The sequence below is a fragment of the Agelaius phoeniceus genome, chromosome 7 (genome assembly GCF_051311805.1).
Source record: "Agelaius phoeniceus isolate bAgePho1 chromosome 7, bAgePho1.hap1, whole genome shotgun sequence".
Lineage (NCBI taxonomy): Eukaryota > Metazoa > Chordata > Aves > Passeriformes > Icteridae > Agelaius > Agelaius phoeniceus.
Window position 1 is genome coordinate 35200588 of NC_135271.1, and position 23400 is coordinate 35223987.

General features: G+C 56.0%; 2 protein-coding genes across 4 annotated transcripts in view; both read left to right on the forward strand.

The window, feature by feature from the left end:
* Positions 1 to 9492: 9492 nt before the first annotated feature.
* On the forward strand, positions 9493 to 17712 carry LOC129122807 (uncharacterized). Its single transcript, XM_054636800.2, has 3 exons — positions 9493 to 9928; positions 16737 to 16897; positions 17404 to 17712. Exons 1-3 carry the CDS (start codon positions 9493 to 9495, stop codon positions 17710 to 17712), a joined length of 906 nt encoding a protein of 301 aa, XP_054492775.1.
* A 3229-nt stretch (positions 17713 to 20941) lies between these two features.
* The window catches only part of CFAP65 (cilia and flagella associated protein 65), a 31487-nt gene continuing 29028 nt past the window's right edge, over positions 20942 to 23400 (forward strand). For all 3 annotated transcript variants that reach the window (XR_013183085.1, XM_077181553.1, XM_077181552.1), the window contains exons 1-4: positions 20942 to 21032; positions 21628 to 21696; positions 21984 to 22138; positions 22809 to 22911. Coding sequence is in view for 2 of the 3 variants with exons in the window: in XM_077181553.1 (XP_077037668.1) it covers positions 21628 to 21696; positions 21984 to 22138; positions 22809 to 22911 (327 nt within the window). In the remaining variant the exon portion in view is untranslated. The remainder of the gene's footprint in view (positions 21033 to 21627; positions 21697 to 21983; positions 22139 to 22808; positions 22912 to 23400) is intronic.

A 23400-nucleotide genomic window follows, 5' to 3' on the forward strand; every position in this document is an offset into this window, starting at 1 on the left:
GCTGCTGAGCCCATCCTGCACCCCGAACTCCCTCCACCTCCCCCTCTGTCCCGAGCCCCTCACCTCTTGCCCCTCTCTCAACCTTGACACCCGTGTGACAGCATCGCTGGGAACAGCCCCACCACAGGTGCTGCAGAGCCCCTCTGCCTGTGCGTGGCAGCTTCTCTCGGGCAGGGATGGAGGTGTTTTAGCAGGCAACAGCCTCTGGGTGTCAACCAGAGCCTGCTGTGCCTGTGTGAACACCGCGGACAGACAGACAGATGCACGCATCCCTACACATGCCTTTATGCCCTGGACAGACACCTGCCCACCATCGCACTGGACGCCCAGCAGACACCCACCAGCTCTCAGAATGGCCATCCGGTGCCACAAAGTACTTCCTTTTCAGCATGTATCCTTTATATCCCAGGAGCACTCACATGTCCCTGTGTCCCTGATCTCTGTCCCCTCCAGGAAGAGGCTGGAGGGTGCATGTTACTATAGGGACAGCAAGGACAACAGGACATGGGCACTCCGTGGCAGTGCCCACCTCTGCAGCCATACCCACCCCCTGCAGCCATGCCCACCCCACATCTGCCAGGTGCAGAGAGTACTCTGGACCCTTGGAGGGGCCCGACAACCTCTCCCACCACACAGGGTGAACCCTGCCAACCCTCCTGCTGGTGGGACACCCTTAGCTCCCGCAGTGTGGGGTACACGGCTAACACATCAAAGCCACCCTGTCCCTTCCCTCCCCCACTCCCCAGCCACCAGGACACACTCAGCACGCACAGGGGGTCCCTGCTGCAGAATCGGCAGAACTGGGGGTGATGCTGGTGGTCCCCACCCTCGAAAGGAGTGAGAGGCAGGCAGGGGCAGCTGGGGACAATGCAGGGGGCAGCCGGCATCAGTCGCCACCTCATGTCTCAGTAGGAGCTGGGGACTCCCAGCGCTCTGGGAGCGCTCAGCAGGACACAGCCCCAGGAGAAACGCCACCGCCACCCGGCACTGACTGCCAGCAGCCGCTGCGTGGTGCCACGGGCGGCGGCGCGATGGGGCTGTGTGAGTATGCAGCCACACGCTGGGGACGAGTAAGAATCTAATCAGGGTCCTTTTCCGTAATAAATCATTTGTCTTAATCCAACGCCCTCCCTCCTGCTCTAATAACTCCCAGCACTGGGCCCCACAGCCACAACAATGCAGCTAATGGAACAATTTATTTTCATAATGGTGCTGGTGGGGAGAAGGGGTGGCCGGGGTGGGGGCAGCATGGTCTAGGGCAGGAGTTTCTAATTAGTGAATGAAATTTGATGTAAGGCTGGAGGAAGATGGATTTGCTTCCTGACAAGGGGCCTTTCAGCTCATCAAAGCACCCGAACAGGGAGGTAAATTAAATTATTTCTAATTCTTCACTAACCTCCAGGGAGTCACCCTTCCACCAGCAAAAGAGGGGTCCATTCCTGAAATGAAGAGGCACTTGAAGGACTGAGGTTAGGTAGAAGGGACTGATGTAAGAGATGGGGATGACAAGATAGGATGGGGTGGGACAGAGGAGCAGGACAGGCTGCCATTGACTTTGCTGGAAAAATAGGGAGGGAAAAGGTGCTGATGGAGGGAAGAGTTGCAAATGGTCAATAAATAAACAACTCCAAGGACTAATGACTAATTTGCTGTGAGTTTTCCATCCATCCCTGTCACCTACATAGAACTGGAGCAGGGCTGAAACACAGCTGGTGCTGGGATGGAGCAGAGCAGCCCAGCAGCAAGGAAACAGCATCCCAACCCTCAGGGAATTTGAGCAGGGACAGCACTAGACTGTGAAGGGACGACTGATGCTGAAGTAGGCAAAGGGCCCAGTGTAGGGGATTGCTTCAGCAAAGGCTCCTGTTCTCATGTCTTTGTATAATTTAAGGCCAACACCAATGAGGTCAATGCTTGTGGCATAGAGCTGTTCCTGGGATGCACAGTATTTTTTTCTAAATGTCCAGCTCCTGCAGTCTTGTGATGGAGACTTGTTTTACAGAGCAAGTGCACTCCCTCCCAGCTCTCCCTGTTTTACAGAACAAGTGCACTCCCTCCAATTTTCTCCCTCTTGCAGAGACCTTCCAGTGTCAACCTGCCACTAGCCCAGATGTCCCCAGCACCAGAGTGGAAAGAAGTAGTCCTGGTGCTGTGGCTGAAGTCAGTCCCTGGCTCTCCGTGGAGCAGGGAGCATCACAAGCTGTCCCCCAAGCAGCCAGGGCTGTGTCACAGCTCTGTGGGGCCAAGGAAGCCCATTCAGGAGCAGCAGGTGGGTTCCTGGGGGACTTTCCGTATGGAATCATGGACTGCATTTCCTGCAGGACCTGCCCTCCCAACCGTCCTCAGCACTGCCAGGCACAGCCCAGGGAGTGAGACAGGGGGATTAGGGGGGCTGTGTCGTACTGCAGGGAGCTGGGGAGGCACGGCAGAGCACTGCCCTGCAGCAGTGCCCGGGTTTGCTGCAGGCTGGCCAGCACAGTCCCCTCCCCACTGAGGCTGAGCTGGAGGAGCTGGGACAGGCGCAGAGCCAGCTCTGCTGACCCAACACTCCAGGAATTTAATTTGTTTAATATATTCCCTGGGAAAGAAGAAAATAAATAAGTGGCACCTTGCTTGCCCCCGTGTCTCACTCTCACAAGGGAGGTGTCAGCTTAACGAGCCGAAGCCCTCAGGCTGATTAAGCGGCGCTGCTCCCGCTCGCAGGGAGCGCCGAGGAGCGTGATCGATGTACGGAGAGCATCGGCCCCCGTGCCTGGAGCTGGACGGCTGCAGGCGGCACCCTGCCTCCCCACAGCCTTCGCTCCTGCACTCCGCACCCAGGCCTTGCTCAAGGGCACGTCAAAAGCCTCCTCTTGCCCCAGGACAGATTATCCTGCTCTGTGGCACAGGCGGTACTCGGGAATGTGAAGCTGGGGCTGTTTTCGACTCTGGCGGCAGGGATGGACGCACTGCTGGCTTCCCACCGCCTCTGGGTCTGTGTGGCACCTCATCAAAACAGGGGCTGAGGACCAGCGGTGTGCAGGGCCTTTGTGCTGAGCTCTAGGTCTCATCCTCACTGTCCCCCGTGGGCTGGGGCAGGGACACTTGGGGACACTGAGGCACAGGGACGTGCTAGAGGTGATGGGGACAATCCAAGGGGGGCCCACGACTCTTGGTAGCTCCTTCAGGGCTTTTAGCAGTGAGCCCTTGCCAGACTGCTGGGAAAGAACTCCCCCTTTTCCCCATCCGCTCCTCTCTCAGGCTCTTCTGCAGCCCTGTTTGCCGACGCCTTCACCTCCCCCCTCCCTGGTGTCCCTGGGTCTCACTGCAGAGACGTCACCGTGTCCCACCATTCCTGTCCCATGGCATCACCATCCCCTGCCCCCACCTCGGGAAAGGGTTAATCAGCAGCCAGAGAGACAGGGTAATAAATGGCCGTTATCTTGTTAATGAGCTGACATTAATTAGAGCCCAAGGTCCTGGGAGGAGCAGCTGATTTATTCTGTCATCCCGGGAGCAGGTTAGGTGCTGACTCCATGGAAAGGCCATTAACAGCCACGAGGTGAGGCTGTGTTTCTGGGGGGAAGTGGGGTGTGTGAGGGTGTTCCTCCCCTCACTTCTGCACCCCCAGACCCCAAACCTGGCTCTGTCCCCCCACATGCAGCAGTTCTGGCTTTGGGACAAGACGCAGTGAAGCCAAACCAGAAGATTGTGGAGGTGACAGGACAAATCAGAGCTGGGGATCCCCTGGTGCCAGGGGGAAGATGACCTTGGCTGTGCCAGAGATGTGTGATACTGGACACAAGGTGCTGGAATGCTGTGCAGGGCAAGGGCTGGGGAGTGTTGCTGTGGGGAAGCAGCAGGAGGAACACGGTGCATTCAGTCACTTCCCTGCTTTCCTGGATGATGCTGAGCTATGGAAGATGCTGGCTTGTCTAATCTCTCCCCCCAAAAGACAAGGCCTGGGGTGAGGACAAACACTGAGGATGAGCCAAGGTGCTGCTCCCTCATTTGGGGGCAGTAGGATGAAGATGTCTCTGAGGGTGCTGTGTGCTCATGGTGTTTCAGAATCAGATACTGCAGAGAGGTCAGGGGCTAACAGGGCTGGAAATGTAGTGGTTATACTCTGAGTCCTTGTAAGAAATAGATCCAAGGTGCCTGTGTCCCTGTCACTCCAGTTCATGTGTGGATGTGTCACCCCATCCCCACATGTCCCTGTTGCTCCATCCCCATGTGTTTACAAGGGGACAAGTCCTCTGTGTCCACCCTTGAGTACTTTTGCAGTGCATTGCTGAATCCTGGGAACCAAGCAGCCCTAGGGCATCCCCTGCAGCCCCATGGCTGGTCCTGAGGGGTGCTGGCAGTGTGGTGGGATCAGGTGTGACACTCCAGAGCTGCCCTGGCTGTTTGTGCTGGGGCAGGCACCCTCCCTGCCCTGCCAGCCTTCCTGTGCTGGTTTGCTATTCCCTGCTCCAGAGTGGGAGCTGTTAACACATTTTTCTGCTCAGCCTTGCCATGTCCCATCAGGGATGAGGCTGCTTATTTGAGGAATTGCTTGGCTAAATAAACAGCTGCCCAGAGATCCCTGCAGGAGGCCTGTCTGGGAGGGACTGAGCCGTGTTTGCTTTCCCTGTCAATCCTTCACTGGGGGCTGGTACCTGGGGCTCCCTGTGGAGGGAGGGTGGGTGTTGGGTATGGGGACAGAGGCATGGAAGCACGGGGATTTCTGCATTCCAGGACAGATCCCCACCTGTTGGACTGAGCAGCTAATGTAGCAGGATGAAGAAACCCTCAGGAGCCTGTGGCTGGCTTGGAAGTCTCTGAGGCGGGTAGGATTAGGCCAGTCCATGTGAGAGGGATCCAGGCAGGGACAGAGCATGGCAGTGACTGAGCACAAGACCTTGGAAGCAGGCAGGGAGGTGGCTTCACTGACTTGTCCCCTGTCACCATCAGAGCAGGGGAAGTCCCCTAAAGACAGATGAGAAGCCCTGTGAGAATGCCGTGAGAGCATTTCTGCTCTGCTCCCATGGCAGCGGTGTGGATGCCCCTAGCAGTGTTTCTGCAGAGGGGACAGCCCCCAAGCAAGCTGGGACCTCAGAGCTGGCACAGCCAGCTCTGACACAAGGTACACTCAGCTCCCACCACCGCAGGGCTGATTAAGACCTATTATCTGGTTGGTTAATGGCCCCAAGCCACTCACAGGTGACTTAGACTGTTCATTTAGCCACAAATCATGGCTGGGCTGGCAGTTTATTTACCTTCCCCACCAGCCTCCTGTGGCTTCCCAGACTCTGGAGATAGCGGGTGGCCTGGCTGTAAGGGGCAGGGCAAAGGCAACGTCCTGCTGTGGGCAATGGCCAGGGCTCCCACAAAACCTGGGACACCCCTAAAAGGGGCTCTTGCTCCTAGCACTTCTTACTGGGGCTCTGCCTGCTCGGGGATGAGAGTGGGGTGCTGCTACAGCCTCTCTTGTGGGGGAAGAGCTAGAAAAACACTTCTGAGCAGGCTTACATCCTGTCTTCAGTATTAGTGGTGACTCCAGGCTGTATTTCTCCACTAGCTGGCTACAGACTTTGGAATGGCACAAGATGACCTGAGGCACCAGGTCCAAAGCAGCGAGATCTCTGCTTCCTCAGAGATGCTTTAAACAAGGCTGACACACCGTGGGTTTCTTCCTGAGAATTCATTTCTAAAGGTGGAACGCTCTTGGGGCTGTGACCTGGTGAGTAGTTAATGCTTAGCAAACAGGTACAGCCATCCTGGAGACAGACAGGGAGCTCTTTCAACACCTGAAAGCCTAAATGGCCTGGTTAGAAATCAGGGTTTCTGTCATCTCTCTGGGATGGGCTAAGCCCTGATTCCTGCACAGTCTCTGTGTCAAAGGTAATTTCTATTGACTCAAGGCAGGAGGTGACCCAAAGCTGGCAGGAGGACCTGGTGCTAAATTGTCAATCTAGGACAGCCCAAAATGAAAGGTTGGGTGAAAATCAAGACACCCCAGCATGGGTCATGTCATATATTGTGTCTGGGATGAAGACTCGATCCTGGGAAAATGGGAGCCTGGTCCCAGTTGGGAATTTTTTTATCAGGGTATGGATTTTCCTCGGCACCCTTGGCTTTGATCTTGGGGCAGTTGGATTTGCTGAGGGACATTACGTTGCTTCCCAAGGTGATACTGAGGAAGTAGTGGGGCTGTAAAACTGAACTGTGGTCCCAAATATTACCTGTGATCTCCATGGCTTGTTTCTGAGGGCTCAGGTACTGCTGGCAACAAATTGGGGAAGTACGTGAAGTGCTGTTGGTAGTGTTGTGGGACTCTAGAGCTGCTGAAAACTTGTGAACACCAGAGCTGGGTGTCTTTGGTGGCCGTGTAGAGGTTTGTCCTTCCAGTTTTATTTCTGGTGCTTGACCTTACATGGGTGGGAGTCACAATGGAGTCAATTCACTGGAGGCTATGGACACAGTAAGAGCTCCAGGTATCTAGCTGTGTACCTTCCCATCAGCAGTAAAAGGCTTTGCAGGGTTCATCTATACCTGCAGGGGTGCTGCTGTGAGTGCTGCTTTCAGGTCACTGAAGGGGGACTAAGCTCTCAATGTCCAGCTGAGGCACATCCAGAAAATTCCCCCCAAGTTACCTAGGCAAATGAAAGAATCTCAGGAAGCTCTGGGCTGTGTGAACACTCCTGGTGATGCTCATTGCCCAGCATGGGATGCTATGATCAGGGTCTGCCCCAGAGAGGTGAGGGAGCTGAGGAACCGTACTGCTGCCTGGGCAGCATGGACCTCCTGCTGGTCTGCACTTTCTGGACAGAAATAGTCCAAGTGGTTAAAAGTGGAGGTACCTTTAGGGCACACTGAACATGAGGTGCATCAGTCAGGGGACAAATGGAGATGCTGATGGGGGAGGTTTTAGCACAGAGGAGCTGTGGGGGGACTGGGAGCAAGATGGTGCTGACTGGGAGCATATCCTCTCGAATTCCACCTCATCCTGAACTGGGGTGGTTTCCTGGGAGAGCTTCTGTCCACAGGGCCCTGAACCCACAAACTGGAGATCCTTCTCTGGCTGGTATCTTGGGGTCTGCCACCTGTGGCTGATGTTCAGGGTTGCTTTACACCCTCCTGTGCAGGAAGGATGCTGGGCAGAGGTGAGGGGCCAGGCCACAGTCACATTCACTTATTACAATCCTCTGATTTAGTTAGCAACCAGGTGAGCTGTCACTGGAGATTTGATGGATGGGAAAGAGAGTTCCCTCCTTCCTGAGGCGGGAAATGAAGCTAATCAGACCTCAGACACCTTAATCCAGCTCTGATCTGATTAATGACCCTGAAGACTGTGAACTCATCAGCACCCTGGCATCTATCACTGCCTTGCATCCTGCCCCTTCTGCTGTCCACCCAGCCCAGCTCTTCTGCACACAACTGTGGACACCATCTCGCTGCCCTGCGTGGCATGGGCTGTGTGCCAGCTGCTGTGGTCCTGGACAACCCTCGTACAGGGTCTCAGGCTCTGTTCCAAATATTGACACTCATCATCCCTCCATGATTTCTCTAGATTTCTTTATTCAGGTATTTCCAAATAAAGAAATAAGCCAGGTTCTATGGTTCTGTCAGCAAAGATTCCTTGCTTGTGCAATTCAAAGGCTGCAGCTTGGCTGGTTGCACTTGCATCACCCTGGCATCAGTGAATTGGGCACTAGCATGAGCTGCTGATCCTTGGGAGAGTTGCTTGTCTTTGGAAAACCTCCTTGGGTAGTGTAGGGGACTTCCATGAGGCTGTGAGTAAGAGATATTACCCAGACCCCTCATTCAAGCCCTGCTCCCACTGCCTGAACTTGAGTAAGAGATATTACCCAGACCCCTCATTCAAGCCCTGCTCCCACTGCCTGAACTACACACTGGGTAGAGTCACAGTGCTTTCCTGGGTTGCCTACCTGCCTGTCTGTTACCCCATGGGGATGATTGAGACACTGCTTTCTCTGTTGTGACCCAGTCTCTGCTCCAGGTCTCAAGGCACGTTCCCTGTACAGAGCTAACAAAGCATTGCGATCCTTGAAGTCAGTCCTGAGGGCTCAGGTGAGGGAGGGATGGCTCCCCCTTCCCATGCAGGCTATTGATCTGCAGTGGAACACTTGTCCTACCTTCACTGTGCTCTCTGTTCCCTGGATATCTCTTGTTGTTTCCCCCTGTGCTTGGGAGTCAGTCTGCTCTGTTCCTCCCCAGATCTTGTCCTGTCTATGCCTGCTGCTTGGCTGTGCTGGCACTTGCCTTGGGGGGAGGGAGAAAGTGCTTGGTGTCCTTTTGCTTGTGGGGACATTGGCTAGTGTCCTGGGAAAGCAGAGGGGGATGGAGTGGGGGGATTTTCTTTAGCCATTATTACATTTAGGCAGGGCAATAGCAGCTGCCTTACTTCCCTTCCTAAGAACAGGACCCACTACAGGGCACAAAAAAAATCAGAGGCTTGTGTCACTGTGTCAGAAGGACAGAAAAAAGTGGGAACCAGAGACAAACAGGAGCAGATCCTTAATGACAGAGATTCCTAAAAGCACATTCCACACATGCACTTTGCCTCTCCCTGAAGGCCAGTGCCAGGGGATCTGGACCAGCTCTGCTCCTGCTTACCCACCATTCCCAGACCAAACAAAGCTTTCCTCTCTATCCTTCCCAGGTGCTATTCTCCAAGCTGCATCTTACCTAGGAAAGGTAAGACCAGGCAAATGAGTAACAATCTGCCTGTATGCACCTGCTGGGTTGCATCTTGGACAGACATGGCTGATGGAGGGTGGTGGTCCTTTGTGTGCCCAGCTCAGGTCTGTTGATCTCCCTGGATCACAGCGATGCCATGGGAAACAGCACAGCTGGGCACAGGTGGTGATCTCAGTGCACGGGATGCAGGGGAGCCTGCTGGTGAGTGAGAGCCTCTCCTGCCCTCCCAGCTAAGCACTCTGCCCTCCAAGTGCCTGGGGGCTCCACGGTGCCAGGGCAGCACTGGAGCCCAGCAGGGCTTTGCCTACATGTCTGAAGTCTGTCTCATCTCTCCATGTCTCCTCCAGTTGCTGCAACCATAGAGCCGCTTCCCTGCCATGGGGCTCTGGGTCAGGATGATGGGCTCAGCGCCCTGGGTGGGTCCTGGCGGCTGGGGGGACCTCTGGCTGTGGAGGGGCTGGGGAAGGGACAGAATGGCCCCGGTCAGTCCCTGGCGTTTGCCCACTGCTGCGGAAGCCGGAGGAGGGCGGCCGGTGGGGAGGGCGGGGGGCCGGAGCGGAGCCAATGGGGAGCTGGGGTAGGTGGAGAGGGGGTTAAAACCCACCCCGGTGCCGTCGGGCGAGCGAGTGCCCGGGAGGCGGAGCGGAGACGAGGGCTGCCCTCGAGGGCAGCCCCGCTGAGCGCGGCGCGGCCCCGCGGGTGGATGCCCGCCGCTGCCGGGGCTCGCCCGGGGCTGGCCGGCCGGGCTGTGCCCTGCCAGGGGAGCGGTGGGGCGCCGGAGGGCTCGACGGCTCCGTACGGGGCACGGCCATGCACAAGCCCATGGAGAAGTCCCAAAACTTCCGCATCGAAGCGCTCCTGGCCGAAGAGCCGGCGCGGAGCGCCTCCCCGCCGGGGCTGAGCCCCGGGAGCCCCGCGTCGAGCCCCGGTCCCGCCGGGCGCTCCGACACCCCCTCACCGCGGGCGCCCCCGGCCGCTGCCCCCCTCGCCCCGGCCGGCTTCGTCCCCAAGCCCGGCTTGCTGCACCTCTCTGGCGCGGGGCTCGGCGCCCTGCCGGCCCTGTACCCCCCCGCCGTGTACCCGCTCCCGACCCTGGGGGGCCAGCACCCCGCGTTCGCCTACACCGGCATCCCGCACCTGCCGCCGCCCGGCGCGGAGCACCTGAAGGCGGCCGTGGCTGGCTCCTTCCCGCTGGAGCACTGGATCCGAGCCGGGATGCTGGTGCCGAGGCTCTCCGACTTCAATGGTGAGTGAGTGACCCGGGGACCGACCCTCCCGTCCGGCCGAACGCGGCTCTGGGCCCTTCAGCCCCGGGGGCGTCTGCCGGCACATCAGGTGCCGGTCCGTCCGACGGCCCGGGACTGAGGGTTCCCGACCCCAACCCTTCGAGGCCCTCCGGTGGGTCCGGGTCGGGCGCCCACAGAGACATTGGGCCCTCCGCGCTGACCCCGATGCGCGGCTCTCTCTGTACCCACACCCGGCAGGGCTGGGGTGGGGAGGCGGGGTGTCCCACTGCTGGAGACCTCCGAGGACTGTGAGGCCCTGGGGAACAGATCCGAAGGGCAAAGTCTCGCCTTACGCCGGCCCGGTGTTCCGGCAGAGCCCCGAGAAACGCTGCCCGCGCCGGCGGCGGCAGAGCCGGACCGCGCCTAGCCAGGCTGCCGGCCCCGCGGGCTCCTGCGGGGCGGGAAGGAAACGAAAAGAAAGAAACGGCGGCAAAAACCTGCACCGGGAAACGAATAAATCCTTCCCGGCGCGGCTGGGAACGAACCCGCCCCAGTCCCGCTGGATGCGCGGCCGGATCGGGCTCCGTGCAGGGCCGGGCCGGCGCTCCGGGTCCCGCTCGCCTCGTGGGATGAGCGCCCGGTGAGCTCGTTCCTGGCGGCAGCCGCGGGACTCGGACGGGCCGACAGCCGAGCCCCAGTCCCTCCTGGTGGGCACCACCTGGGCTGCGGGCCCGCACCGGACCCCGCACGGCTGCCATGGGCCCTGCAGGGCACGGACGGAACAAGAGCTGACTTCAGGCACTGGTCCCGTTGAGGTCTGGCACCCCAGCCTGGACCCTGCCCTGTGCTGGTCAGTGAAAAGATGGGCGTTGAACCAAGCGTGGCTGGGTAATAAAGCCCCGTCAGAGTATCCAGATTTGTTAGCTGAGGGTAAAAAAAATTCCTAAAAATCTGGAAGGCCCATTTGCAAAATAATAATAATTTTAAAAGGCTGGGTAAATAACAGTGCAAAAATTTACAGAGAATTACTTGAAAAATCACACGTATTACTCCTACCTCAAACTATTCCTGGTCAGGTTAAAGGGAAACAGGCTGGTTTTTTCCCCACAATATCTCCCTTTACCTGGCTTTCCCTAGATTTTAGGAAAGCTCCATCTGTGAATCTAGAGGTGTAGGATAAGCCTCCAGTGCTATGGGTTATGTGCAGTCTTCACAGATGTCACTAAGACAAGAAAAAATAAATCCTGATTGGTTAGAAGTCTTTATTATTTATTACATCTTCCTGCATTTCTGCAGAAGCCATGTTATCTTTGAAGGGTCTGGGTCTGTTGGTGTATTTCAGCATCCTGGTAGCTTCCTACAGGGCTGTGTTTCACCACGGTGGGAATTCTACACTGCATCTGATTCTGTAGCCCGGAGTGCAGCTTCTGGCAGGAATAACATAGAGATATTTATACATCTGCCCCATTCTTTTCAAAAGCAGCATGCGATCTTCAGCTGGTTATATTCAAAACCTCACCAAAAGGAAACAAATCCCAAACTGCTGGCATGAGAACAACTTGTGAAGGGAGCTCTGCAGAATGTGCTGGACCAGAATGTCAAAGGGTCTTGTGGGAAACACTGGGCAGGGTTCCTAGGGAAGTTCAGCAGGAAGAAAAGCAGTTTTTGACCCAAGTGTTACTTATCTGGGTTCTGGAGATCCCAAAGTAGAGTAGACATGTTGAGGTATAACAAGGATGCAGCAAAAGCTGCCAAAACTGTAAATTTTTAAATCAGGATGACCACTGCCTCAATCCATGTCCTTACTAAAAGATGTTTGTTCCCAGTCCTGGGGAGCCCTTTGCAGTGGGGATTCTTTCTCTCCAGAGTGTCTTGTCAAATACTTCAGCAATTCTGCTGTGCAGAAGAGAACCTTATCCATCTTCACATCCTTGTTTCTGTCCCTTGGTAACCTCAGGGTTCTCAAGGGTGTCTTCAGCCCTTGTTCCTGTGGGCTCACTGAAGCTCTGAAATCAGGTCATTTGCAGCTTGCCTTCTCCTTGTACCTAGCAGGACTGGCTGCAGGCTGTGCCTGTGCCTGGGCTCAGATTGCCCCGATGTGCTGGCCATGCTGTAGGGACAGAGACAGAAAAGGGCACCTGCCTGGGAGGTGCTGCCTCCACAGCCCTTCCTCACCTCTCTGAGGAGGGGAATGGGCTGGGCAGGAGCCTCCTTCCATTGTTGGCACAGGGCTCCTGGGCTGCCTCTAGTTTGTGGGAGCCCCTGTCCCATCACTCAGCCTAGATAGATAGAAGGATGGACCTGCCTGGCTGAAGTTTCCAGAGTGACCAAGTACAAGTGTCAAGGCTGCTGGTGTCACTCATGTTTAACTCTCCCAGGACCAGTGGACGGATGGCTGTAAGAGATGAATCTGAAAGCCTTCTAGGACATATTATGGATCATTCCAGGGGGTGATCGCCCTTGGGATTTATTTAAAGGGAATTCCAGAAGTAAATTCTGGAATAAATTCCTTCTTTGGGTGCATGTGTAGCAATGTTTTGCAAGCGTGGTCTGTGGGTGTTCATTGCACACATTCCCTCTGCTATCACCTGTGTGTGGGCTTCCAGGGAGGCTGTCTGGGACAGTTGGTACCCCCAGGGCCGGGGTGCTGTGCTCAGTGAGAGCAGTGCCCTGCTGTAGGCAGGGTGTCTGTGCAGAGCCGCACGCGGTGCCTGCCTGCCTCTGCTGCAATGCGCACTCACAGGGCTCTGCAGGGCCTGGCTGCGGGAGCAGGCATGCCCTTGCTGCAGGAAACAGGGATGCTGCCTGCCCAGGTTCTGCCATCCCCAGCCTGGATCCCTATCCTGGCCTTTGAGCACCTCCTGAAGAACCCGGGGTAGCATTTGGCACTGGAATGCCAGGCCTATTAGTTTTTCTGGGAGCTGTGATTTATTTTCCTTGTTTGTCAGTGTGGAAACGTGGTGCAGTGGTGGGAGCCAGTGCAGAGACCCACTGAGAGCTGTGCAAGTGGGGAGCAGTGACATACAGCTGTGGGCTCTCAGGAGGAGCAGAGGATCCTCTCCGAGGGAGCCAGTGCTTAGATGGCTTTCCTGGCACACCACTGCCTTGCATCACCCACTCACTAAGTTGATGGCCTGGAGCCCAGATCAGATCCTGCCCATGATGGCCGAGAGCTTGCTGATGGGCTGTGCTGGGATAGGAGAGCAGGCAGGATAAGTTTTATCAAACTTGTTCAAAAAGCAATGCCTTCCAAGGCTCACCAGGTGTACAGTGGTCTGGTGTCAGCTGGAAACATGGGCTGGGAAACAGCTGGCATGCAGCAATTGAGGTTTAATGGTGGAGCAAGCAAGGGGCTTGCAGAGGTAGCAGGTGCCCTTACACATGCTACCCCACTGATAATGGCCGGGGCTGCTGGCAGGTCAGAAAAAGCCTCTGGTGATGACCCTGATGCTGAGACTACCTCCCTCCCTTCCAGCTCTGACATCCAGAGAAATACCTAAAGCAGTCAGAGTGTTAATTTCCTCTCCTTTATCTGCCAGACCACAAAGTGAAGTGAACTATAGTTAAACAAACCAAATTAAAAACAAGTGAGTTAATATCAACCTAGGATTACCCCTGTTATCAAGTAGGCGGAACTGTATCAAATAAACCAACAATTCTTTATAAGCTTTATCTAATTATCCAGGAGGCAGCTGCCTTGCAGAGCTCCTGGCCTCAGACTCAGAGGGCATTCCTGGCCCCAGGCCAAGCAGTTTATTTACTGATACTGCAGCCAGATGCCAGGCACCCTTCAGGGGGTCCAAGCCCTGCCAGGCTGAAGGGATGTTGAAACAAGCTCTGATCCTGGATGGAGTGCTGCAGGAGATGGCTGAGCAGAAAATAAATCCTTTGGCAACCAAAGGTGTGACACTGGGGCAGTCCCTGGTCTTCTGGTAGGAGCTGGGTAAGATGGAGAGCCTTCCCAAACGGTAATACTTAGTGAGATGCTGATTGCGATGGGGATGGGTTCATAGCTTGTTGAGTGGAGAAGGTAGGCCCTGGGAGGTGCTGTGCACCCCTTGGGAGGATTCTTTGTCCATGTGGCACCCTGCCACAGCACAGGGAGGTAGAAGCTGAGACTGCAGAGCATGCTGGCAGTCTCAGCTTCTACCTCCTTCCTCGTTTCTTTTCCCAGTGAGAATCTGCAGATCCTCTTCTGCCATACTCTCTCCACACAAAAGAGCTAGAACCCTTTAGAAAAGGTAACAGCAGAGCTGATGCCAGAGATGTTGATCATTCATGTCCATGAAAACCTGCTGCCACGGGTGGCTGCAGATCAGCTGTATTGCCTTGGGCTTTCTCAACCTGGTGTGGAGGCCAAACCTTGAACAAGTCCCAGTGGGGAGCAGTGGTGGTGGATAATTGTAGCTGCTGGACGATGTGTTGTCAGAGGAGGTCACAGATGAGGTGGCCAGCCACACTCTGTGGGCTGGGCACTGGAGTGGTGCTGGCTCAAACTGTATGACAGCACCACAGAGGGGTTTGAGGATTGGGTTTGGGGTTTTTTTTGTCAGCACTGGGGCAGGAGGCAAGATGAATTTCCAAGGAAGTCGGGTTCTGTACAATATTTGTAATGGGCACACTGCCCTGAAACTGAATTGGACACTGAGAAGGAGAAATCAGGGCTGGGAGCAGGGCCATGCTCCAGAAATCAGTCCCCTGGATTGGTAGTTATTTGGGATATATCCTGTTTGGATTTATTTGACTTTTGGACAAACTTTCTGTTCTTCTTTTCCCTGCTAGACCAAGCAGTCCTCAGCAGCTCACCTGGGGAAAGGTGACTCTCTTGAGATGGTTGTTGTCAAAGCAGGCTGCCTTCCAGGCTCCTGTGAAGCTGGACAGACCAAACTTGAATAGCTTTTAGGATTGAGATTCTTCTGTGAGGCACTTCTGTGCCTCTACTCTTCCTGCATCTGGTTTTAGTCTGGTCACATATGACCTTGCTTGAGGAGGCACAGAGGAGCCTTTCAGGTTGATCTGAAGGATTTCTGTGCTCCCTGGAGCCAGGACACAATACCGTCGGAGCTGAGCCCTGGGCTCTCTGCTTTGGAGTGGGGAATTCAGACTGGGAATATGATATCTCTTCACTCCTGGACCCTCCAGCTCCAGAAGGCACAGAACTCCTGGATTATTGGATGCTGAGAGGGCACAACCTCTTCCCTTCTCTTTCCCCAAAACATTTCTTTAGACAACATGCTCAGAAAGAGGAATTGCTCAGAGGGGCCCTTCCCTGACCTGGTACAGCCAAACTGCACAGTGCAGCCTCATTGCAGGGAGGGATTCTGGGGCTCCAGATGCTCCAGCCACCCTCCTGTCTCTGTCAGCAAAGGAGGCTCACAGGGACCCAGAGTCCTTGGGCTGCTGGACACTGCCTGGGGCTGCTTTGTGTTGTGCCCCCACCAACAGAATGAATTTCCCCTCCAGTTGTCTCTGATGCGTCTCTGGGTTTTCCCTTCCTGAGGAGCTGCAAAGGGCGTTAGCTTGGGCTGCCCCATCCCTGCAGATGCTAGTTCCCATAACACCTCCTTTTCTCTTAGCCAGAGGAAACCTTTGCAGACCTGTTTGGTCCCATGTTTCCCTGGAGGATTTGTACAGCCTGAGCATCCACAGCCAGTCAAAGCCCAGATGGCTGCTGAACTCTGCAGAGCTGCAACATCTCTCATCTCTGTTTGTCCTGGAAATCTTTTGAACCTCTCATTCAGTTTTAGCCTTGAATATGTTTCATATGCAAAATAATGCATCATGTGTGTCAGAATCATTGGCACAGTGTGCCTCTGTTCAGTCAGTCCCTCTTTTAACTGGCCAGTGGCTACAAGGTGGGTCCCACAGACTGTCTCTCCTGGCACTGAGGGGCTACAGGCAGAAGAGGGGGTTATGTCTGTCCTGCTCCCATGAGGCTTTTGCACAGCCCTAGCCCAGCCTGCATTCTATCTGTTTGACCCAGCATCCAGGTACTTGAGATCAAACCTGTGTTGTGATCAGTTAATAGCTCTTTCATAAATTCCTGCCCCATGCGTCATCGCTGTGTTTGTGAAGGGCTTGGTGGACACCTCGGGAGATGGGCAGGTTGGGATCAAAGCTGGAATCTGGGGGAGATAACATGAATGGTGCCCCATGCCCAGCAAAGTGGGTGAGTGGCCCTTGCCAAGCATGGCACACTTTTGGGGCCAGAATGCTCCAGGATCTTGTTGCCCAAGATATGTCAGCAGGGATGTGCCAAGGTCCTTTTGCATTAGTGCCCACCACCACCACCTCCCCCCATTCTCCCCCATGCCCCTCCCTGCTGCTCCAGCACTTTATTCCCAGCTGCAAACCCCTGGGATTGCCGCTGTGGTGCTGGGAGAAGCAGTAAAAGCTGAACCCCAGGGGGACAATAAAGGCAGTGGAGAGAAGATAAGCGAGGATCAAACAGTGCGGCAGCCACCCCGTGCTGGACTCTCAAAGGTGCCTTTGTTCTGCTGCCTCCTGGTTCAGAGCCGCTCTGCCTTCAAGGGCTGCAGGCGAGATAGCGGCGCTCACGGGCAGCCCCAGCACAGCCCCTGGCCGTTGAGCTGCCACCTGTGCGGCCCAGCAATAAAAAAAAGAGAATTAATTTCAGTCTCAGCACTGATCCCAGTTGTACACCGAGACCTGATAACGTATCTCACTGGTTCCTATCAGGCAATAAAGCCATTATTGGGGTGGGAGATGATGGAGACATTCACCTTCCTCCTCATCCTGGGTTTGCTGAGGGGTTGTCCCCCTACCAGTCTGCTGTCCTCTGACCCCCACCCACTGTCTGCTCCACAGCTGCCCCGCAGTCTGGTTTGATGGGGAAGTGCCGTCGGCCCCGCACAGCATTCACCAGCCAGCAGCTCCTGGAGCTGGAGAACCAGTTCAAGCTCAACAAATATCTGTCCAGACCCAAGCGTTTTGAGGTGGCCACGTCGCTGATGCTCACTGAGACACAGGTACCTTGGCCCTGGGGGATGGAGCATAGCACCATGGAGCTGCCATGGGGGCAAGGCAAGGTCATGGGCAATGCTAATGGCATCAGCCTCACACCCCACTGCTCCCATCAGTGCCCCTTCAGGCCATCTCCTGCAGAGACCTGCCTGGTGGGCTTCAGGCTGTTCTCTTGTGAAGGGCACCCCAGAAATACTGCTCCTCTTTTCACCTGGCATCCCCCAACTTGGGTTTCAGAGCCTTCCCATTCTTCAACTGTGGGAGGGGTCTTTTTGTGGGGCTAATATGAAAATGTCTCTGTGCATATCCTTGGCTGGAAGGGGGGAAGGCAGCAGCCCTCATTATTCCTCTCCCTGTGACAACCTCATTCTCTTTGTACATACCTGTAGCACCATGGGATGCCCCACAATGAAGAGGTATTGAGGGGACCCTCCCTGCAGGGAAGGTGAGGGGGTGAGTGGGGACAGGATACAGCAGGGTACATCCTCTCCCCTGGGGCTTTCCCTTGCAGGTGAAGATCTGGTTCCAGAACCGCCGCATGAAGTGGAAGCGGAGCCGCAAGGCCAAGGAGCAGGGGGCTCAGGTGGAGCCTGAGAAGCAACGAGGGCTCAGCAAAACCTGTGAGAAGCTGCTGCCCAGCGAGCCCCAGGGACAAGCTGCCGAAAGCCCCGAGTTCATGGGGCACAGCCCTGACTCGGGCTTCCTGCACTGCAGCGCCGCCGAGCTGAGCTATGGCCAGGACTCGTCTTGCTCGGGGGGCGAGGAAGAGGAGGAGGACGAGATGGGCGCCACAGAGAGGAAGATTGGCTCTGTGTTGTGAAAGGCGAATGGAGCCAGCTGGGGAGAGGGGCCAGGCTGTGTTGTGGGGGTTCTCTTTGCTGGCAGACGCAGACTGTGCCTGGAAGGAGCAGGGAGCCGCAGGGCACCTTGCCACCCTTTAACTTATGTGTGTTTGGATCCTATTTAACTTGTAATTATTCCTCTGTGTGTATCTGGAGGAGTCCCCAGATCCCTCCCCTATAAAGCTGTTATCTGGATGCCTGTGCTTTTCCTTAGGGGACAGGAAAATCCCCTGTCCTGCTACTGTGCTGTCCTACCAAGTCTCTGGGGAAAAAGGTGGGGAGAGCAGACTTGGACAGCTGGCAGTCTGCTGGCACAGCTGAAGAGGGAGACCCAGACCCTTCTTTGACTGCACTGCCACTTCCCTACAGATGTGACAGCGCCTGGAGCAGCACATCCAGTGTGGTATCAGCTTGTCCTTCCCCTTGGTGGCATGAAGAGCTGGGAAGGATGCCCAGGTTGCATGCCTGCCTGCCTTGCCTCCTCCTGCACCAGTACATCCCTGGTAGGGTCTGTGCTTTGCCGGGCAAAACCATCCTGGGAAGCAAAGCTGATGCTGTTTTCCATGCTGCAATTAGCCTGCTTGCGTTGGTGTGGCATTGTCCCAAATAAACGGGCGGGAAGGGAGGCAGGAAAGAACTCAGGCTGTAAAGACTCAGTGCTATGGTCAGCTCCCCTTTCCCCATGGTGATGCTTAACCTCTCTAAGTTATTTTCTGGGCTTGTCTCATTATGCTTTTGGGATCTTGCTCACTCTGACTGGGCTGAAATCAACCCTTGGCAGCAGAATGGGGACTGACACCCTGTACCACTTCCCTAGAAACACTAGGGTTAAGCGCTGACTCCCTGTAAGTCAGCAGGTGGCCCGTGTCTTCCCAGGTGCTGGAGGGTCCTGGAAGGCCCTGTAGATCTGCCATGCTTCCTGTGCCTTACTGGGTCACCCCTTGGGGTGCTGAGACGGCCGTGGAGGCAGAGGGGGCAGCTCTGCTTCAGCACTGCACTGCACCAGGAGCTGCAGGGGTGGAGCAGGCTGGGCCGGGCTGGGTGACCCTTCCCAAACAGACCATGATGTCCCTCCTGTCCCACACCCAGCTGTCCTCTCCTCTCCCCGGCTCTGCCTGAGCGTGCAGGGAGGGCTGTCTGCCCCGGGATTTGTGCTGGGGGTGGGAATTGCTGAAGCACAGCAGCCCCTGTGGAATCCTGGCCGTCTCTGGCAGTCAGTCGGTGACAAAGGGACAGGTAAGCGTTGGTGCGGGGCTGTCACACATCGCAGGGCTGGGAAAAGCCTGTCGGTGTCTGGGGGGGCGCACCCTGGGCAGGGAGACAGATGCGATGGTTTTGGGACAGAAGGGTGGGCAGGGGAAGCAGGTGACAAGAGAGAGGAGCATGGAGACGGACGGACGGACGGATGACGGTCCTGTGCGGGGGGACAGTGACCCACAGTGGCTGCTGGCAGCTCAGCAGTTTTCCCCCTGGGCACGTTGCATCCTCACTGCCCAGGTTCCCTCTCCCCTGGCAGTCCATCTCAAGACACGCAGGTCTCCAGACCCCTGGAATTGCCCCGTGGGGATCTCTGGTTCTGGGGAGGCTGCAGCCCTTGCTCTAACGGGGGAGATATGAGCTGGGGTAGCAGCAGGTGCCAGCAGCCTGGCGTGGGTGTGTAACGTGGGGCAAGAGAGAAATAAATGTGGTGTAGGGGGAAGAAATAAAGGAAAGGAGGAAGGGATGGGGAAGCATGAAAGGATGGTACCTAATTCCCTGCCATTGCTGTGTGGAGACAACAGATGAGGAGAGACCCATTGCTCCAGGAGAGCTGTGCCAGCTCCCAGCAAAAACACAGGACTTGGCACAGAAATGCTGGCACCTGCCAGCCTGTGGCTGCAGGAGCATCAGGGCCAAGGACATCCATCACCTGATGTGCAACCTGGCTCAGCAGGAGACCACAGGGAGTGCCACACACTGGAGCAGGGCTGAAATGGGGGACAGGAATGGTAGAGGCAGAGAATAAAAGGCAAGAAAGAAAGCAACAAAAGTGCCAGGAAGGAGGAGGGGAGCTGAAGGCATGTCACAGGCTTAAAACGTTCACCTTGATGGGCCATGACAGGTTTAATTTGCAGAGTACAATCATTAAAGTGATGGATGGGAGGCGTTCATCTCGCGCCTGCTGCACTCAGGCCCACCGTGGCTGCAGGAGGGTTTGTTTTGTTGCTGTTATTTATGAGGTTGTTTCTGGAGGAGCCAGGCACTCGTCCAGAGCTAGGGGGACAAAGGAGGGGACACAACTGATGCTGGAAGAGTTAGAGTGCTGATTTACAGCCGGGCTGCTTAGCTGGATGACTCATTTGTAAACACTGACAAATGCCATTAAAGCTGCATCTCCTTCCTGCCTCTGCCGGGCACCCTCCCTGTGCGGTTTGATGCGGCCAGCCCCACTCTCCACCACAGAGCTGCCTGTGCACCCTGCAGGCACTATCTGTCCCTCCACACCGGAAAAATGAAGGTCCTGTCTCCTTGAGGGTCATGCAGGGTACTGGGAAGATGTAGGACTGTCCCTAGGATGGTGGTGGTGGTGCCCCATGAGAATGACACCTGATGGGCTCACACAGCCAGGGCTCCCCACCCTCTGTGCCTTTGCTGGTCTTGGCCCCATAACTACTTTTGGCAATGATAACAACTTGTTACTTGTGTCACCAACGCTCCATGGAGCTTAGGGTGACCTGGCCCCATTAAGGTGTCACTCCATCCCTATGAGAGCACCCTCCATCCTGATGCACCTGTGATCCCTTGCCACCCTGCAATCCCCACACTGTCCTCACTCATCTATCCGATGCACCCACAGACTTCATGGCCCCTCTTTGCTGGCTTAGCTTTATGCTGCCGCTCCCCCCGCACTCATCCTCAACACCCCTCGCCCCACGCTCTCTCCCGCACCCCTGCATCCTTCCCTCTTTCACCCGCCCTCCTCCATCTCTGTGCCCCTGAACGTCCTATTTGCCCCATATCTCTGTCTCTTCCCTGCACCCCTGAGAACCCCTCACGGCCTCCTTCCCCTCTCGGTGCTCTCCGGACCCCGCCCCGGGCTCTGCCCGCGCCCTCTCCCGGCCCCGCTCCCGGTCCATCTCCGCCTCCCTGCGCGTCCCTCCGCCGCCCTCTGGCGGCCGCCGCTGCCCGCGGGGATTGACCCGAGCCGGCCGCCGTCGTCGCTCCGGGAGCCGCTGCAACGGCGTCCGGTCTCCATGGCAACGCGGGCCGGCCCGCACGGCGCTGAGCGGCCGCCACCGGCACCGGCACTGACAGCGAGGTGCCCCGGGCTCCCGGTGCTCTAGGGTGCCGGGCTGGGAACGAGGGAGCCGGCCTGGCCCGGGGGCGGTGGTGACTCGGGGCCCCGGCTTCTGCTCCGCACGGGGGGCAGGCGGGGACATGCTGGAGCGGGCCGTGCCCCAGGGAGCTGGGCAGGCGCTCGCTGTGGGGAGCGGGGTCCCGCCACACTCATCCACACGGGGCTCGGGGGGGGGGGGGGGGGGGGCAGGCCAGGCCGCAGGGCACAGCTGTGCTGTACGGTGCTTTGTGGGCCGGTAGTGGGCAGGGCTATCCTGCCCAGCGCCAGGGAGAGCCCTTCCGCAGGGGCTGGGCTGTGACCCACAGGCCATAAGGACAGCCGTGCTCTGGAGAGGGCTGCACTGGGGACACAGCGGGGGCTGGGGACACAACAGGGGCTGGAGACACAGCGGGGGCTGTGGGGACACAGCGGGGGCTGCTCCCGGCGGGGAGGCGGCTCAGCGCCACCAGCAGCCTGAGCAGGGCCATCGGTCGCTGGGAGTGCCCGGCTTTTGGCAGCAAAGGCTTTGTGGGTGCAGGAGCAGCACGTGTGAGGACTTTTCCCTCTTGTTTCTCAGATGCTTGCTCAGGTGCATGAGGAGCCCCAAAACTCTGACTCTTTTTGGAAGAGTGCCCATGACAGGAAGGTGAGCGGAGGAGCAAAGAGTGCTACTGACTTGGGTGGATTGTCTGGCAGGCAGGGAGAGGAGAAACATAAAAATCGCCCTTCATCACACTTTTTAGTATCTGCTGTTTGGGCTGTGGCCAGGAGGTGTCCTCTCAGGACCCCGGAGCAGGGCTTTTGGATACTCCTGGAGTTTTGCCGCAGGGTGGCTCCTCTCGTCTGTTGCCAGTCAGAAACCCTTAGCGTAGAGAAAGGGCTGTTTGTTTAAGTGATTTCTCCTCCCTTCCTCCCAAACTGCTACTCCCTAAGGTGTCTCCAAGAGAGGCAAAGAAGAGGAAAGTCATATTCTGGGGCATTGAGGTGCCTGAAACACTCAGTTGGCATGACTGGAAACTTGGAAAAGAGGTGATCAAACACCTGACCTTGAAAAATGTTCACAAGAAAGCCCAGAAGCTGAGTTACAGGTGCGTGGGAAGTTTGTTTGTCCTTTGTACTCCTCACGCTCTCTCTGCATCCTCACTCCTCCTGCTGTATCAGTTACATTTGCACCTTTTCTCAGATTCACCTTCCCTCTCTCCCCTTGAGTGCTGTGCAGGAGACAATGGGTGCACCCTTACGTAGCAGGACAGAAACCTGCTAATTCAGAAACACAGGCAGAAGTCTGTTAAATGAAATGCCTTGTTTTAAATTCTGTTTTGCTGATACTTCTGTCTGTGAGGCATTTCCAGTCTAGTGAGATTTTAATTGTGGATGTATGCCAGCCAGTCACTAGTGTGACCTAAAACCATTGCTCCCGGGGTCCCTCTGGGTGCTGAGCCATTCCAGCAGTCCCTGCGACCCTCCCTGCTCTGAAACTCAAATGTGTCTGCCCTGTGTGGTGTGCTCATACTGCATGTCCTGAAAACATAAAACATTGTTCGAGGAAGGGGTGGGTGCTTCGAGCTGGGAATAGGTTTTCAGGATATCTGGGTTCTGTCCCTCTCTACTGTTTTGCTGCCAAAGTACCCCTGGGGTCCAGTGTGTAAATTGCTTCTAAATTGTGGGGTCTGGAGGTATTGGTTATTTATTCTCTTTTCTGCTCACTTAAGCTGCCCACCCTCAGACAAAATCTCTTGTTTTGATTTTGTTGTCTAGGGCTCCTTCCACGCCATTCTTCCTCACTGTTTTCCCGCAGCCGATCACTCTGAACCCCGGGATGTCTGTGAGCCTGCCCGTCGTTTTCCGGCCCAGTGAAAAGGTAAAGCAGCAACATCACAACTGCCCTCAGTGCTCAGGCTGCACTCTGGGGGACAGCAGTGGGCCTCTGCCTCTCTTGGCCTTTCTGATTTGTTCTCACTTGAATGCATGAGTCCTTGGGGAAATTCCAGCATAGAAGGAGTGGGCAGAATGGCCTTCCTGATCTCTCCACATCTTCATTACCTGAGGGAGCCCTAATCCCTGACTTCTCTGCCGAGTTTGCCAGTAGTTATGAGAGGAATCCTCACAAAAAGTATTACTCCCAGTTTTTCATGTACTACTTCTGCCTTTCAACTCAGTAAGATAAAGTGCTTAAAATGTCCACACTGGTTTGATCCCAAGGAAACACATCTGAGTGGTTTTAGTGCAGAACCTTGGGTTGAGGAGCTCACTTTCTGCCTTCCCACAGGAGATTCCAAAGCCTCTACATTCAAGGGCTACCTGTTTTCTAAGGGATATGTCAGGGGCCTCCCTTCTTTTGGATGGAGGG